This window comes from Bos javanicus, chromosome 8 (assembly GCF_032452875.1).
Source record: "Bos javanicus breed banteng chromosome 8, ARS-OSU_banteng_1.0, whole genome shotgun sequence".
Taxonomy (NCBI): Eukaryota; Metazoa; Chordata; class Mammalia; order Artiodactyla; family Bovidae; genus Bos; species Bos javanicus.
The window spans coordinates 106,693,656-106,708,424 of record NC_083875.1 but is presented as its reverse complement, the minus strand read 5'-3'; the positions used below and the strand labels follow the sequence as shown (position 1 = coordinate 106,708,424).

Sequence of the window (14,769 nt, the reverse complement as noted above, 5' to 3'; positions counted from 1 at the left end):
CATTCAAAAAACTAAGATCATGGAATCCAATCCTATCACTTAATGGCAAATAGATGGGGAAACAGTGGAAATAGTGACAGACTTTATTTTCTTGGGCTCCAAAATCACTGAGGATGGTGACTGCGGCCATAAAATTTAAAGACTCTTGCTCCTTGAGGGAAAAACTATGACAAACCTAGTTCAGTCCAGTTTAGTCACTCAGTTGTGTCCGACTCTTTGCACACCAGGCCTCCCTGTTCATCACCAACTCCCGGGGCTCACCCAAACTCATATGCATCAAGTCGGTGATGCCATCCAGCCATCTCATCCTCTGTCGTCCCCTTCTCCTCCCGCCCCCAATCCCTCCCAGCATCAGAGTCTTTTCCAATGAATCAACTCTTCACATGAAGTGGCCAAAGTACTGGCGTTTCAGCTTTAGCATCATTCCTTCCAAAGAAATCCCAGGGCTGATCTCCTTCAGAATGGACTGGTTGGATCTCCTTGCAGTCCAAGGGACTCTCAAGAGTCTTCTCCAACACCACAGTTCAAAAGCATCAATTCTTTGGCACTCAACTTTCTTCACAGTCCAACTCTCACATCCATACATGACCACTGGAAAAACCATAGCCTTGACTAGATGGACCTTTGTTTGCAAAGTAATGTCTCTGCTTTTGAATATGCTATCTAGGTTGGTCATAACTTTCCTACCAAGGAGTAAGTGTCTTTTAATTTCATGGCTGCAGTCACCATCTGCAGTGATTTTGGAGCCCCCAAAAATAAAGTCTGACACTGTTTCCACTGTTTCCCCGTCTATTTCCCATGAAGTGATGGGACCAGATGCCATGATCTTAAGTTTTCTGAATGTTGAGCTTTAAGCCAACTTTTTCACTCTCCACTTTCACTTTCATCAAGAGGCTCTTTAGTTCCTCTTCACTTTCTGCCATAAGGGTGGTGTCATCTGCATATCTGAGGTTATTGATGTTTCTTCCGGCAAATCTTGATTCCAGCTTGTGCTTCTTCCAGCCCAGCATTTCTCATGATGTACTCTGCATATAAGTTAAATAAGCAGGGTGACAATATACAGCCTTGACGTGCTCCTTTTCCTATTTGGAACCAGTCTGTTCCATGTTCAGTTCTAACTGTTGCTTCCTCACCTGCATATAGGTTTCTCAAGAGGCAGGTCAGGTAGTCTGGTATTCCCATCTCTTGCAGAATTTTCCAAATCGACAACCTAGACAGCATATTAAAAAGTGAAGACATCATTTTGCTGGCAAAGGTCTGTATAGTCAAGCTACGATTTTTCCAGCAGTCACGTATGGATGTGAGAATTGTACCATAAAGAAAGCTGAGCACCAAAGAATTGACACTTTTGAATCGTGGTGCTGGAGAAGACTCTTGATAGTCCCTTGGACTTCAGGAAAATTAAACCAGTGAATCCCAAAGGAAATCAACCCTGAATATTCATTGGAAAGACTGATGCTGAAGCTGAAGCTACAATACTTGTATCCCCTGATGTGAAGAGCCAACTCATTGGAAAAGACCCTGATGCTTTTCCTGATTGGAAAGATTGAAGGCAAAAGGAGAAGAGAGTGGCAGAGTATGAGATGTTTAGTTAGCATCACTGACTCAATGGACATGAATTTGAGCGAACTCCAGGAGCTAGTAAAGAACAGGGAGGCCTGGTGTGCTTCTGTCCATGGTGTCACAAAGAGCTGGACATGACTTAGCAACTGAACAACAATAGAGATAGCAATATACAGGTACAGAGACAGGGACTTGCAGGCCTATTAACTGAGCTATAAGTTCTAGGAGAGCAAAGCCTGTCTGTCCTGCCCTTTTCTGAAGGCTTCACCTCCAACCCCTGTGGTGCTAAGTGCTGGGTAAACATCTTTGAAATGAACAAATGATTTCCAAGATACAGCAGCCCGTTATCAAGGCGTCTGTTTGAGCCTGACTATGGTGAGGGCCTTCTGTATCTTCTGTCTCATTAGTCCTGACCATGTCCCTGTAAGCTGAATTTCATTGTCCCCATTTCACAGATGGGCAACGGATACTCACAATCATTTTCTTTGGCCCTCAAACCATACAGATGATGGGCAGCCTCGTCCATCTCTTTTTCTCTTCCTCCTCCCCCTCACTTTTTCAGTGAACAGCCATTGTTGCGACTGTCACCATGATAAAACAGCCCTCCCCAGGAAGCCTGACTCCTCTATCGCCATCCCAGAAAGTGGCCATCCCTGCTCAGGTTGCGTGCCTGCTGTGGCCAGCAGGAGCAAGCCCTCAAGAGACAGCGTTCCCATTGCTCAAAGGCTCTGACTTTCAAAAAGCCCAATCTGCTTCCCTGTACTAGCCCACCCCTGCCTAGAAGCCTTGTACCACCTAATCTTCATAAAGCCATCACCATGTGCCAGTAGCTGTCCTGACACTGTCCCGACACTGTCCCTAACATGGTCTTCAGCCGGTCTCAAAACAGCCCTAATCCTCAAAACGGGAACTTAGCTCCATCTTCTAGGAAGCAAGGATGATCCCATCATCTACATCACTCTGTTTTCATGAGGATGAAGAAGGCTGCCACATGTCCTGCTGGAAACATTTCGTGGCATATTATGAGTGTTCAATAATCACAAACTATTATTATTGTTGTTGCCATAATAATTTACCTTAAATCTCAGTCTGTGTTATCAGTCTAAATAAAAGCGGGATCTGATTCTAGAGCTCTTTGATGGATGCCTGTAGCACCCAGGATGAAGTGTAGGACCACCAGGGCCTGACACGCACACAACCTTGTCTCCCAGCAGCCTCTGCTGTCCCACACTTTGCTAAACCTCACCTCCTCCATGGTACTCAACTTCCCTACATCGTTTGAAGTTCCCCCAACCAGGATATACCCTCTGCTACCGCTGCTGCTGCTAAGTCACTTCAGTCGTGTCCGACTCTTTGCGACCCCATAGAAGGCAGCCCACCAGGCACCCCCGTCCCTGGGATTCTCCAGGCAAGAACACTGGAGTGGGTTGCCATTTCCTTCTCCAATGCATGAAAGTGAAAAGTGAAAGTGAAGTCTCTGAGTCGTGTCTGACCCTCAGCGACCCCATGGACTGCAGCCCACCAGGCTCCTCCGTCCATGGGATTTTGCAGGCTAGGCCTTCACATATTCTGTTCGCTCTGCCTGGAACACCCTTGTCTCATGCTACCCTCCTTCGTGTGGTTAGTTTCTGCTCAGCCTTTTTGTCTCAGCTGCAATGTTACCTCCTCCAAAAAGCCTTGTCTGGCTGCTCACTACCAAGGTCTGGGTGGGTGGAATGACTTCTTCTTTTATAGTCCTAAGGCCCCAGTTATGTTGCAAGGTTTACTTTTTTTGATTGTTTTTCTCTTCCTCCCCTGCACATGCTAAGTCATACCTATTCCTGTCTTTGCCCAGGAGGCAGCCCAGCGCCAAATTAGACATCAACAAAAATATTTGAGTAAATTGACACTATGAGGCCCCAAGTCCTCCTTTTCCCTCCTGCACTGAGCTCCTTACATTCTCATGTTGCAGTCCTTGCAATTTTGCAGGAAATGAGATGATGCTACTTTCTGCCAGCCATTGGATACCTTCTGTGTGTAAGACATTTTGCATATATCGTCTAACTTATTTTCCATGCTAACTCTGCCAGCCACGTGTTAATATCTCCACTTTTCAGATAAGAAAATGGAGGCTCAGGGTTTACGGGACTCACCCAGGATCCCATGGTGACTGAAGCTGGGAGACAAGCCTGCCTCGTGTCTGTGCTCCACAGCCGCTCCTGAACCCCGAGGCAGGGCGCATGAGGGGTGGGGAGGAGGGAAGCTGATTCCTGACAAGCCCTGTCCCCAGCTCCTCCCTCCCTCTCTGGGAGCTCAGGAAACAGGCCGCCTGTTGCCATCAGAGAAGGATTAGTCTGCACCCGTGGGGGGCTCATCACTGCCTGGGCCCCAAGTCATCCATTCTCACCTCTCTCTGAGTGACACAGACCTTTCCTGGTGCTTATTAACAGGGGGCCACGTCAGCATCTGTTCCCAGCCACCCTGCCTAATGCTCTCCCTGCGCTGGGCTCAGCCAACTCGGGCAAATGGAATCCAAATGCTGCTTCACACACACACAACCCGCTCGGGAGGGGATGGCAGCCTCACTCAACCTGGCAGGGCTTGGGTGACTGTTTTGAAACCAGTATTATCAGGGGAAAAAAAAAAAAAATTAGATTGTTAGAACTGGAGAGATGCTTCAAGACACCTTAGTGGCTGGAATTGATAGGTGACAGAAGAGAGGCAGAGTGATACCAAAGGAAAGGCATAATAATAGAGATCACAGAAGGTAAATTAATAGACTGGTAATTTCATAAATAGAAAGATAATATGCATTTGTCATATTGCTAACAACTGTTAAATCTAAAAAGTATGGGTGTTCATATTATTCTTTCCCCAACTTTAAAGATTCATCTGAGAAAATGCTGAAAAAATTAAAATTAAAGACAACATAGGGGGTTGTAAAAGTGTTTGTTGTTTTTTAGTCATTCAGTTGTGTCCATTTCTTTGGGACCCCATGGACTGTAGCCCACCACGCTCCTCTGTGCATGGGATTCTCCAGGCAAGTACTCTGGAGTGAGTTGCCATTTCCTCCCCCCAGGGGATCTTCCAACCCAGGGATCAAACCTGCATCTCTGCATCTCCTGCGTGGCAGGAGGATTCTTTTACTGCTGAGCCACCAGTTGTAATAGCATTACATATAAATAAAATTAAGTATTCAATTCAAAAAATAATAATAGTAATCATCTCAGTACCAGGCATACAGTAGGTGCTCAAATATTTTTTGAATGAATGAACAGTAAATAGATTTGCATTGGATTTTAGAGTTTAGAAAACATGGTCCTGTACACCCTCTCATTGCATCATTCCTACAATAGTCCTACATGGTTGGGAGCTAGAAAGATGCTGTTCCCATTTTACAGATGAGAAGAGTGAGGTTCAGAGGAAGCTTCATATAGGAGAAGGAATGTGGGTTCTGGAGTTGGACATACCTTGGTTCAAACCCTGACTCCAGCCGACCTGCAGGTTTTCCCACGTGAAACAGGACATGGTGGTCCAGCCTACTGTGTCTTTTTGTAAATACAATTTTGTTGAAACATAGCCCTGTTCATTCATTGCATTTTGCACATCATCGTTACATATTTTCTATGGCTGATTGTGCACTATAAAAGCAGAATTGAATAGTTAGAACAGAGGCCATATGGTTGTAAAGCCTAAGATGCTGACTGTGGATTTCTGTATGGAGAAGTCTGCCAACCTCTGTTCTGCCTGGGGTGTGTTAGGTACTTCATTATTGTTCGTCTTTTCTCCTCTCAAATGAAGGAGAAACGGCTTCACCTTGGTCCTTTTTCTGAGCTTTCACGGGCTTTGTAAATACCACAGTGTAACATGCAGAGCCTGGAGTTGGGAGGGCTGGTATGGTGTCAGTAACACTGGAGTTAAGACCAAAGGCCAGGATTACAGTCTTGGCTCTGTCCTGCTGTCCTGCTCAGCTTGAGGACGAGTCTCTGAGCTGTGAGCTGTGGGTTGAGTAGTGTCCCCCAAAACTCTTGTCCACCCAGAACCTCAGAATGTGAACTTTTCTGGAGATAGAGTCTTTGCAGATTTAATTAAGATAAGGTCATAATAGATTAGTGTGGGCACTTACAGCATGCAAAGTCACTTTATTCATGGGCAGCTCTTTGCAACCCTATGAACTATGTATTATAGCCCGTCAGGCTCCTCTGTCCATGGGATTCTCCAAGCCAGAATACTGGAGTGGGTTGCCATGCCCTCCTAGAGGATCTTCCCAACCCAGGGGTCGAACCCGCATCTTTTGCATCTCCTGCCTTCGCAGGCAGTTTCTTTACCACTAGCACCACCTGAGTAGACTCTAAATCCAGTGGACGGTATCATTGTGAGGAGAGGAAAAGACACAGACACGAGGCAGAGCCATGTGACAATGGAGGCAGAGATTAGAGTGATGCAGGTACAAGCCAAGGAATGCCAAGGGTTGCCAGGAGCTATGAAGGAAGCTATGAAGAGGCAAGAGGGGGTCTCCCCTAGATCTGTAGAGGAAGTGTGGCCCTGCTGACACCTTCATTCTGCACACTCAATCTCCAGAACTGGGACAGTGTACATTTCTGCTGTTTTAAGTCCCCCGTGTTGTAGTACTTGCTATGGCTGCTCTAGAAAACCAAACCAATGATGTTTTCCCCTTTTATTCCAGTACGGATCGAGGCTACTGCGGCATGTGCACAGGTCAGCAGGCAGCTCTGGGAGGTGTGCAAGGGCGGCTCAGTCTCTGCCCTTCCAGATCTTCCTCCTGTAAGACCCAGAGGGGTGGGTACAGATTTCTACCAGCTTTGCTGTTAGGAGAGCTCTGACTTGCCCAAGGGCACAGAGCAAGTTGGACAAGCTGAGCCATGGCCTGGAGAAAGCTCAGGACCTGACGTCAGGCAGACGTGCACGCAGACCCTGACCTCACTGCCTCACCCCGACGTTACCCGGGACAAGTCCCGCCTCTCCCCGATAGCTGGTTTCTAGGGCTGCAGAGGCGGAGTAAAATGCATACATTCGGGCTCAGGAAATGATGGTGGAGGGAGGTGATGTGCGTGATGCTGGCGATTCCTGGCAAAGCCGGGACTCTCCCAGCTTGCCCCTGTCACCTCAGTCCCCCTCCACCTCCAGGGCTAAAGGCTCCATCCCTCTACGCCCTGCTAGTGGGGCCGCTCTGTGCTCCAGCAGACCCCAGATCCTGCACTCAGCATCTGGGATGAGAAGTTGGGTCCTGCCTTCGGAAAATGCCAGCGTCTGCCCTGCTCGCTCTGTAACTCGTGCTTCAGATACTTCATGTTCCCAGCCTGACGCGATTGCTGTTCTCAACTCAGTAACAGCCCCTGTGTCAGGGCTTTGTGTTTTAAGTAATGTTCCCCGGGTGTAACGGATGTTCATGCAGAATCAATCCTTTGAAAAGCTAACAGCCTCCTTATTTGTATAGCTTGAGCTGTCGCCAGGTTCCACTGGAAGGTGACAATTTTTGCTGGTTTTTCTTGTCTCTTCCTTTGTTTCTCTCGGTCCTTCTGCCTCTGCTCTCCGTGTCTCTGTGTGTGGTCTTTCCACTCAGGCAGTGTCTTTTTCTTCCTGTTCATTCTCTGTCTTCCTGAGTCTGTCTCCTTCCCCTACTCCTTCCCCTCTCCCCATCTTTCCCTCTTCTCTCCTCCCCTCCTCCTCTCCATCTCGGTACACATGGACATTTATTCTGCTGGCCTGCATACCTTCTCCTTTTTGAATCTCTGTTTCTTTCTCCTAATCTAGCTCTGCGCTTTTTTTCTTTACACACCCCCGCTGCCTCCAGCTTCCTCTCTTAAGCTCTCTCTCCGTGGCACTCCTCTGGCTGTGTTGCTCTCTCTCTCTGTCTCTCTGTTTACCTGTCCATTTGTCAGTCCATCCGTCCATCTGGGCACCCATCCTGCTCTAGATGCCTGTATTTCCGCCTCTCAGCCTCTCTTCCTTCTTTCTAGCAGATCCTCTGCATGTTTGTCTCTTTCCTTGCTCTCACACTTTCTCAAATTGTCTCTCTCTGTCTTTATCTCCTCCCCTCACGTATCATCCTTCTTCCCCCTCTAAGGATATTAATATTTTAATACCGTTAATGTCTTTCCAGGATTCCCAACTCTTTGTGTGATTCAGAAGTGGGAGTCTCCCAAGAGCATGAGCTCAGGGACTGTTCCTTGCCTCCCTCCATCCGCCTGCCACCTTGACCTCACTCTGTACAAAGTTAGGAAGTGATAGATAAGCTGGTGGCTCTCCTCCTTGCTTTCTCTTCTTTGGCCCTCTACTGCAGCCCTGAGCGTGAGGGATTTACGGTGGGAACCCAGAGCTGGGGTTAGGCAGGGGAGTGTCCTCTTTGGACATAATCGTGATAAAACTACTGATTGGTGGTGGTTGTATCCATGCCTTCTGGTAATTTCTTTGTTTCTCTTGCAAAACACTGGCTTCGCACAAGGTCTTACCAGGGTGAGTGCTGGGGGCTAAAGAGGGATGATTCCATATCATTGTTCAGAGTTACGTGTGCTGTTGTGCTGTACAGTAGGTCCTTGTTGGTTATCCATTTTAAATAGAACAATGTGCAGCCTGGGTTGGGGAGTAGTTTGCGGAGATAATGAATAGTGTACATGTACACCCGAGTCCCTTTCTGTCCACATGAAGCTGTCACAGCCTCGTTAATCAGCTGTGACTGAGTCAGTGTCACTCAGTTGTGCTGGACTCTTTGTGACCCCATGGCCTGCAGTCCATGGAATTCTCCAGGCTGGAATACTGGGGTGGGTGGGTAGCCTTTCCCTTCTCCAGGGGCTCTTCCTAATCGAGAGATGGAACCCAGGTCTCCCACATTGCAGGCGGATTCTTTACCAGCTGAGCCACAAGGGAAGGCCAGCTGTACTCCAATATAAAACAAAACATTAAAAAATAAATAAAGAGGGGTGACTAAGCCTTGGGCCTTTCACTCAAGAAGCTTACAGTCTCTTTGGGAAACTATGGAGTTGGTGATGAAGATCAATAAAATAATAGATTTAAACAATGGACTCAAAGCGAAAAGGAGTCGATTCTGTTTGTGGGATGTAGAGAGGGTTTCACTGAGGAGGTCACGGTGAGCTCACTGGACGTGAGGACTTTGTCCAGTGTCCCTGCTGGAACCCTAGTACCTAGGATGCTCCCCGGTCCATAGGAAGCACTCAGTAAACACCTATAATGTAAGGGTGAATGAACGGACGTGTGGATTCAAATGGTTTCGAGGGTTCTTGGGATTCTGTGGGGGAGAAAAGTTGGAGCTGAGCATCCCAGGCAGAAGGGCATGGTCGAGGATTCGGGGAGGTAAAGGTACGCCCTGCACTCAGAGCCCTGCAGGGCTGACCCCCCCATCCTCTGGAATGTGGCCGAAACTCACAGCTCTGTCTCTCACTGGCATTACCTCAGCCACAGGGAGCTGCCTGTCCCAAGGACACCCCTCCACGTGGCAGCCGGTGATGTGGTGATGCAGAGGCCTGGGTCCCTTGGCTCCTTTCAGGGCATCTTAAAAGGGCGGTCCAGCTTCAGAGCTCCCCCAGGACCACCTGAGGCTGCAGACCCACGTGGCCTCAACTACATGGCAGGACAGCCTCCCCCCTGCCCAGTCGTGCCTTGCTGGCTTCCTGTATCCCAAGAGGGCTCCTCGACAACCCTCCTGTAAGCAGCACTCTGTTTCAGGATCTGTTTGCAGGGAACCTGGCCTCAGATTGTGTGTTTAGCAAATGAGAAGGAAGCTGTGGCTATGGAATGGAGACTCTGAGGGCAAAGTGAAATGTAGCCAGACAGGTAGGCAGGAACCTGACTATGAAGGATGTTGAATGCCAATGAAACTAATTTAGATTTTCTTCTGTAAATAATGGAGACCTAGTGATCCATGGGGTATCTAGGTAGAGCTGGAATTTACCAGGTTCACTGGTAGTCAGGATGAAAGATGGAACAGAAGGGGATAGGGTTGGAGTCAGGGAAGAAGCTAGGAGACTGAAACCTGGAGCGCCAGGCCTGAGGAGAGGAAGGTTGGGAGAAAGGGTGAGGGGTGTGCTCCAGAGACATCACTAGGGGTGCTCCCTGGCCCCTCGCACAGCACATGCGTGCCCTGGCACGTGCCCTCTTTCTTAGTTCTGGATTCCATGAGATGTACATCATGGAAGAATATGGTGCCTCTTTTTACTGCCTGTAGTGACCCCTTAATAAAACCTCCTGCAAATAAAACCTCCTCCTAACCCTAGCCCTAACCCTAATGAATGCACCATAGATCACCTAGCCAGGGCTAGGATATTCCTTATTTGGGGGCCGTTTTCCCAGAAAGCAGCATCCAGAAACTTTCATTTTTTATCTCTTCCCAAATAGAATTTTGGCAGATTCATGGATTATAGTCCCTAGTCTTATTCTATTGTGAACCTCACTTGGGAGTTTCACTCACGCATTTGCCTAGAGTCTTCTCATCTTTACAACAGCTGACGCTACTGGTGTTGATGGTGTGATTTGTAGGCAAGAGTCTGAAAAATACAGGTCTGTGGTACTAGGGTCAGAGATTCTGTGTTTGTGTCTTGGCTCTCCTGTTTATAGGCTGTGTAATTTGGGGTGAGTGCCACACCTCCCATAGTTTCAACTTATCTCTGCAAAGTTGGAATACTAGGAACGTGCCCATTTTACAGAGTTGCTGTGGGGATATCTGGAATCTGTAGAAACATGTATAATGCAAGTTAAGAATTGTGTAGAGGGAAGAACTTTCTCTGTGTACTCAGATGGAGCTTGGCACAGACTTTAATTCTGCCACAGTGCAGGCTGGTGGCAGTCAGCAAAACACTTCACCTTTCTTTTTCTTCTGTTTTTTAATTGAATTAAAATTGATTTACAATATTATGTTAGTTTCAGGAGTACCACAAAGTGATTCAGTTATATATATATATATTTTTTCAGATTATTTTCCATTATAGATTAATACATGATAATGAATATAGTCCCCTACACACTATAGTAAATCCTTGCCATTTATTTTATATGTCGTAGTGTGTATCTGTTAATCTTGTACTCCTAATTTATCCCTACCCTGGCTTTCCCCTCTGGTAACCATAAGTTTATTTTCCACATCTGTGAGTGTTTCTCTTTTGTGAATAAGTTCGTTTGTATTTTTACTTATTTTTTTTAGATTCCACAAGTGATATCATTCAGTAACATCTGTCTTTCTCTGCGTGACTTACTTCACTAGGTCCATCCATGTTACCATAAATGGCATTATTTCACTCTTTTTATGACCGAGTGGCTTTCCATCATGTACACATACTACTTCAGTCATCCATCTGCTGATGGAAACAGGTTGCGTCCATGTCTTGGCTATTGTAAATAACACTTTTTTTTCAGTCACATCACAGTTCACTTATTGGTAAAATGAAAATCGTATGTCTACTTTAAAAAATTATGAGGGTTATTGAAATAAAGGGTGCAAAGTTCCAAATATAGCCTTCTTTATCAAAACTGGACTTCCCTGGTGGCTCAGACAGTAAAGCGTCTGCCTACAATGCGGGAGACCTGGGTTGATCCCTGGGTGGGGAAGATCCTCTGGAGAAGGAAATGGCAACCCACTCCAGTACTCTCCATTGCCCGGAAAATCCCATGGGAGGAGCCTGGTAGGCCCCAGTCCATGGGGTTGCAAAGAGTCCGACACGACTGAGCGACTTGACTTCACTTTATCAAAACTAAATAACCATCATGTCATATGACAGTATAACCATTGAATTTATTTCTTTTTGTTTTTCTTTGCTTCTTATTTTCTTTTTAAGTAAGCATTTGTATCATTTTCTCGATTACAAATATGATGAATAATGATCTCAAAAGTAATGCACATTAAACTTAGTTTTAACGCAGTGATACAGGTGTCTCTGGGATTTAACCGTCCCCTTTCTCTCCAAGGGAGGACGCGATGCTGTCCACGTACTTTGAAACCATCAACGACCTGCTGTCCTCCTTCGGGCCCGTCCGTGACTGCTCTCGGAACAACGGGGGCTGCACTCGCAACTTCAAGTGCGTGTCTGACCGTCAGGTGGACTCCTCGGGGTGTGTGGTAAGTGCCCTTGCCCGTGAGCATGGTGCTGGCCCGGGGGCCAAGGCTGCTAGCAGGAGGCCCCTTCTGTGAGGGGGCAGCTGGTCAAGGTCGTAGCTCCTGCCTTTGTGGCCTTCAGTATATCAGGCTGCTGTCCTTGGATTCCTCATCTGGACAGTGGGATCCCGATCACACGTAACTCCTGTAAGTGTTGGAAGAATGAAATGAGCTATTAGAGCTTTAGTGCCCACTATTCAGTCGGTCCTCGAGAGCCCCTGGCCTCTGGCTCACCAACACCCCAGCCCTGCCCCTGCCCCACCCCACAGGTACAAAAGCCGCTAAACCACTGCAAGCTCTTACTTGGATTAAGAGTCTGAGGGCATAGTCAACGAAGAGTGAGCATCTCTCAAGGAAATCTGTTTATAAAACTCGGGAAAACACCTCTGGATAGGATCATGTATAAAGGCTCTCAGAATGGAAATGAGTTGGCACGTTTGCCCTCCCCAACGTATTGACGCTGGGATTTAGCCTTCCAGGAAGTTCACAGGCCATTTGGGAGTGAGATAGGGCCTGTCTTGTCTCTGTGCAGTCAGTGGGGAACACGGCATCTGTTCGGAAGAAAAGTAGCAGGTGAGATCCAAAGTGTGAGGAAAGCTTCCTGGAGAAGGTGGTATTGTAATTGGCTTCATATGATGAGTCAGTGGACATCGGGAAGAGACTGGGGCTGGGAGAGGCAAAGCTGTGGAGGGGATGGTGTCCTTGTTTGCACAGAGCTTTAGTATCAAATGTGCAGTAAAAGCACAGAAGGTATGTGAGCGTCACGGTTGGTCCCAAACCGGATGATGCATTGTATAGGAATGATCAAGGGTGCTTGTTTAAAATGCACGTTCCAGGTACAATGTCCAGGAGAAGGTGAAATGCTACACTAGGAGTTTTGATTCTATAGTGGGGGTTCGGTCCCCAGAGCCTGAGTTTGTAGCACTGTAATGACTGTGTATGCGTGTGAGACGTGGGGGTGCCTTAGAAGCTCACTTGGGAAGCATCGTCCTACATGCTGAATGCCTGGCATTCCTGGCCTGGTCCCCCCTCCAATCTCTCCATCAGTTTACTTCCTTCTACACAAAAACCAAATGGAGCTGATTTGTTGTTGTTCCTGAACACTTAACTGTTTAATGCCTCAGAGGCATTGCTCAAGCCTTTCTTTCAGCCTCAGTGACTTGGTCTCCTAACAGTGTAGGAAACAAGTGGACTTCTTTCAAGACCCATCTCCTTCAGGAAGCCTTTCCCCTCTCCCCAATGGAGAAATAACCCTGCTCTTGTGAGAACCATTGCGGTTTTTGTGTATGTTTATGGGTTATATCACCTGTGAAAATGTATAGTCCAGACTGGCTTTTTTCATGTTTGAAAGTGAACGTGAAAGTTGCTCAGTCGTGTCTGACTCTTTGCAACCCCATGGACTATACAGTCCATGGAATTCTCCAGGCCAGAATACTAGAGTGGGTAGCCTTTCCCTTCTCCAGGGGATCTTCCCAACCCAGGGATCGAACCCAGGTCTCCCGCATTGCAGGAGGATTCTTTACCAGCTGAGCTATCCCAATAAGCTGAGGGACAATCCAGGGCATCTGTTGATTCAGCTCAGCACCCCAATAGTACCCATCTCAGAAGATAAGAAGAAAGAAAGAGGGCGGGAATGGAGGAATGAGACCACGGATGAAAATTCCTGCTCTGGACTAGGTCCTTTGAAAGAGACCAAGGGACTACACAGTCAGCTCTTAATGCACCTACATAGCCTCTGGGGAGATAGATGAGGGCCAGGAAACCCATACAAAGAAGCTTCTAGAGGGTGAGATAGTGCAATAAAACTATTTCAGACGCAAAGATCAAGAAGTCTTCAGAAGCCAATGGGCAATGGACATTTTATTGATTAGAATTTTTAGAATTATAAGTGATAGAAACCCAATATAAACTACTTTAGGCAAAGAGAGGCAACGTATTGACTCAAATGGAAGTCCAGTCAGTAGGACTAAGGGGCTCAAACAGTGTCACTGGGATCGCTCTGCTCTCGGCTCTGCTCTCAGGACCATGCCACTCTGTGGCCAGCCACACCTTCTCCACACAGTGAGTCCTGCAGGACGCTGGCCTCTCTTTCCTTCTGTTGTTGTTGTTGCTCAGTCACTAGGTCATGTCCAACTCCTGTGACCCCATGGACTGCAGTGTACCAGGCCTGCCTTAAGCCAACTTGAGAGTTTGGTCAAGCTCCTCTCCACTGAGTCGGTGATGCTGCCTGACCATCTCATCTGCTGCTGTGCTTTTCTCTTTTCGCCTTCAGGCTTTCCCGGCACCACGGCCTTTTCCAGTGAACTGGATCTTCACATCTGGTGGCCAAAGGATTGGAGCTCAGGTTCAGCATCAGTCCTTCCAATGAATACTCAGGGTTCATTTCCTTTAGGAGTGACTGGTTTAATCTCCTTGCAGTCCAAGGGGCTCTCAAGAATCTTCTCCAGTACCACAGTTCTCTTTCCTAGTCCCTCCAACTCAGAACTCCATCTGATTGGATTAGCTTGTTTCTCATGCCCATCCCTGTACCAGTCACTGTGGTTGGAAGGACTAGACTCATCCCAGAACCTGGAATGTGCGTCAGAGGCGGCCGCATCCAAACTCTGTGGTAGTGAGCTGAGGGAAGGCGTAGACTCTCAAGGAAAAGTAGGAAGCTAGCAACAGGAAGAGAGCTTGTGGATGCTGGGTGGGTGTGCATAAGCGGCTGTCCACATCAGAGTATTTGCAAACTAGCCCTCCATTCTGCATGTTGGAAGATTGAAGCTCATTGAGAGAGAGGAGGGTTTGTCTAAGTCTTAGAGCTGATCATAAACTCCTTATTGCCAAATTCAGACTTAAATGAAGAAGGTAGGGAAAACCACTAGACCATTCAGGTATGACCTAAATCAAATCCCTTACTATTATACAGTGGAAGTCAGAAATAGTTTTAACGGACTAGAGCTGATAGAGTGCCTAATGAACTATAGACAGAGGTTCATGACATTGTACCAAAGACAGGGATGAAGACCATCCCCAAGAAAAAGAAATGCAAAAAAGCAAAATGGCTGTGTGATGAGACCTTATAAATAGCTGTGAAAAGACAAGAAATGAAAAGCAAAGGAGGA

The 14,769-nt window shown here is 47.2% G+C and overlaps 1 protein-coding gene across 5 annotated transcripts in view; it reads left to right on the top strand.

Moving 5' to 3' along the window:
* ASTN2 (astrotactin 2) overlaps positions 1-14,769 on the top strand; it is a 1,056,817-nt gene that overhangs the window by 616,384 nt on the left and 425,664 nt on the right. For all 5 annotated transcript variants that reach the window (XM_061426655.1, XM_061426656.1, XM_061426657.1 and 2 more), the window contains one exon: positions 11,479-11,629. In XM_061426655.1, the coding sequence (XP_061282639.1) occupies positions 11,479-11,629 (151 nt within the window). The remainder of the gene's footprint in view (positions 1-11,478; positions 11,630-14,769) is intronic.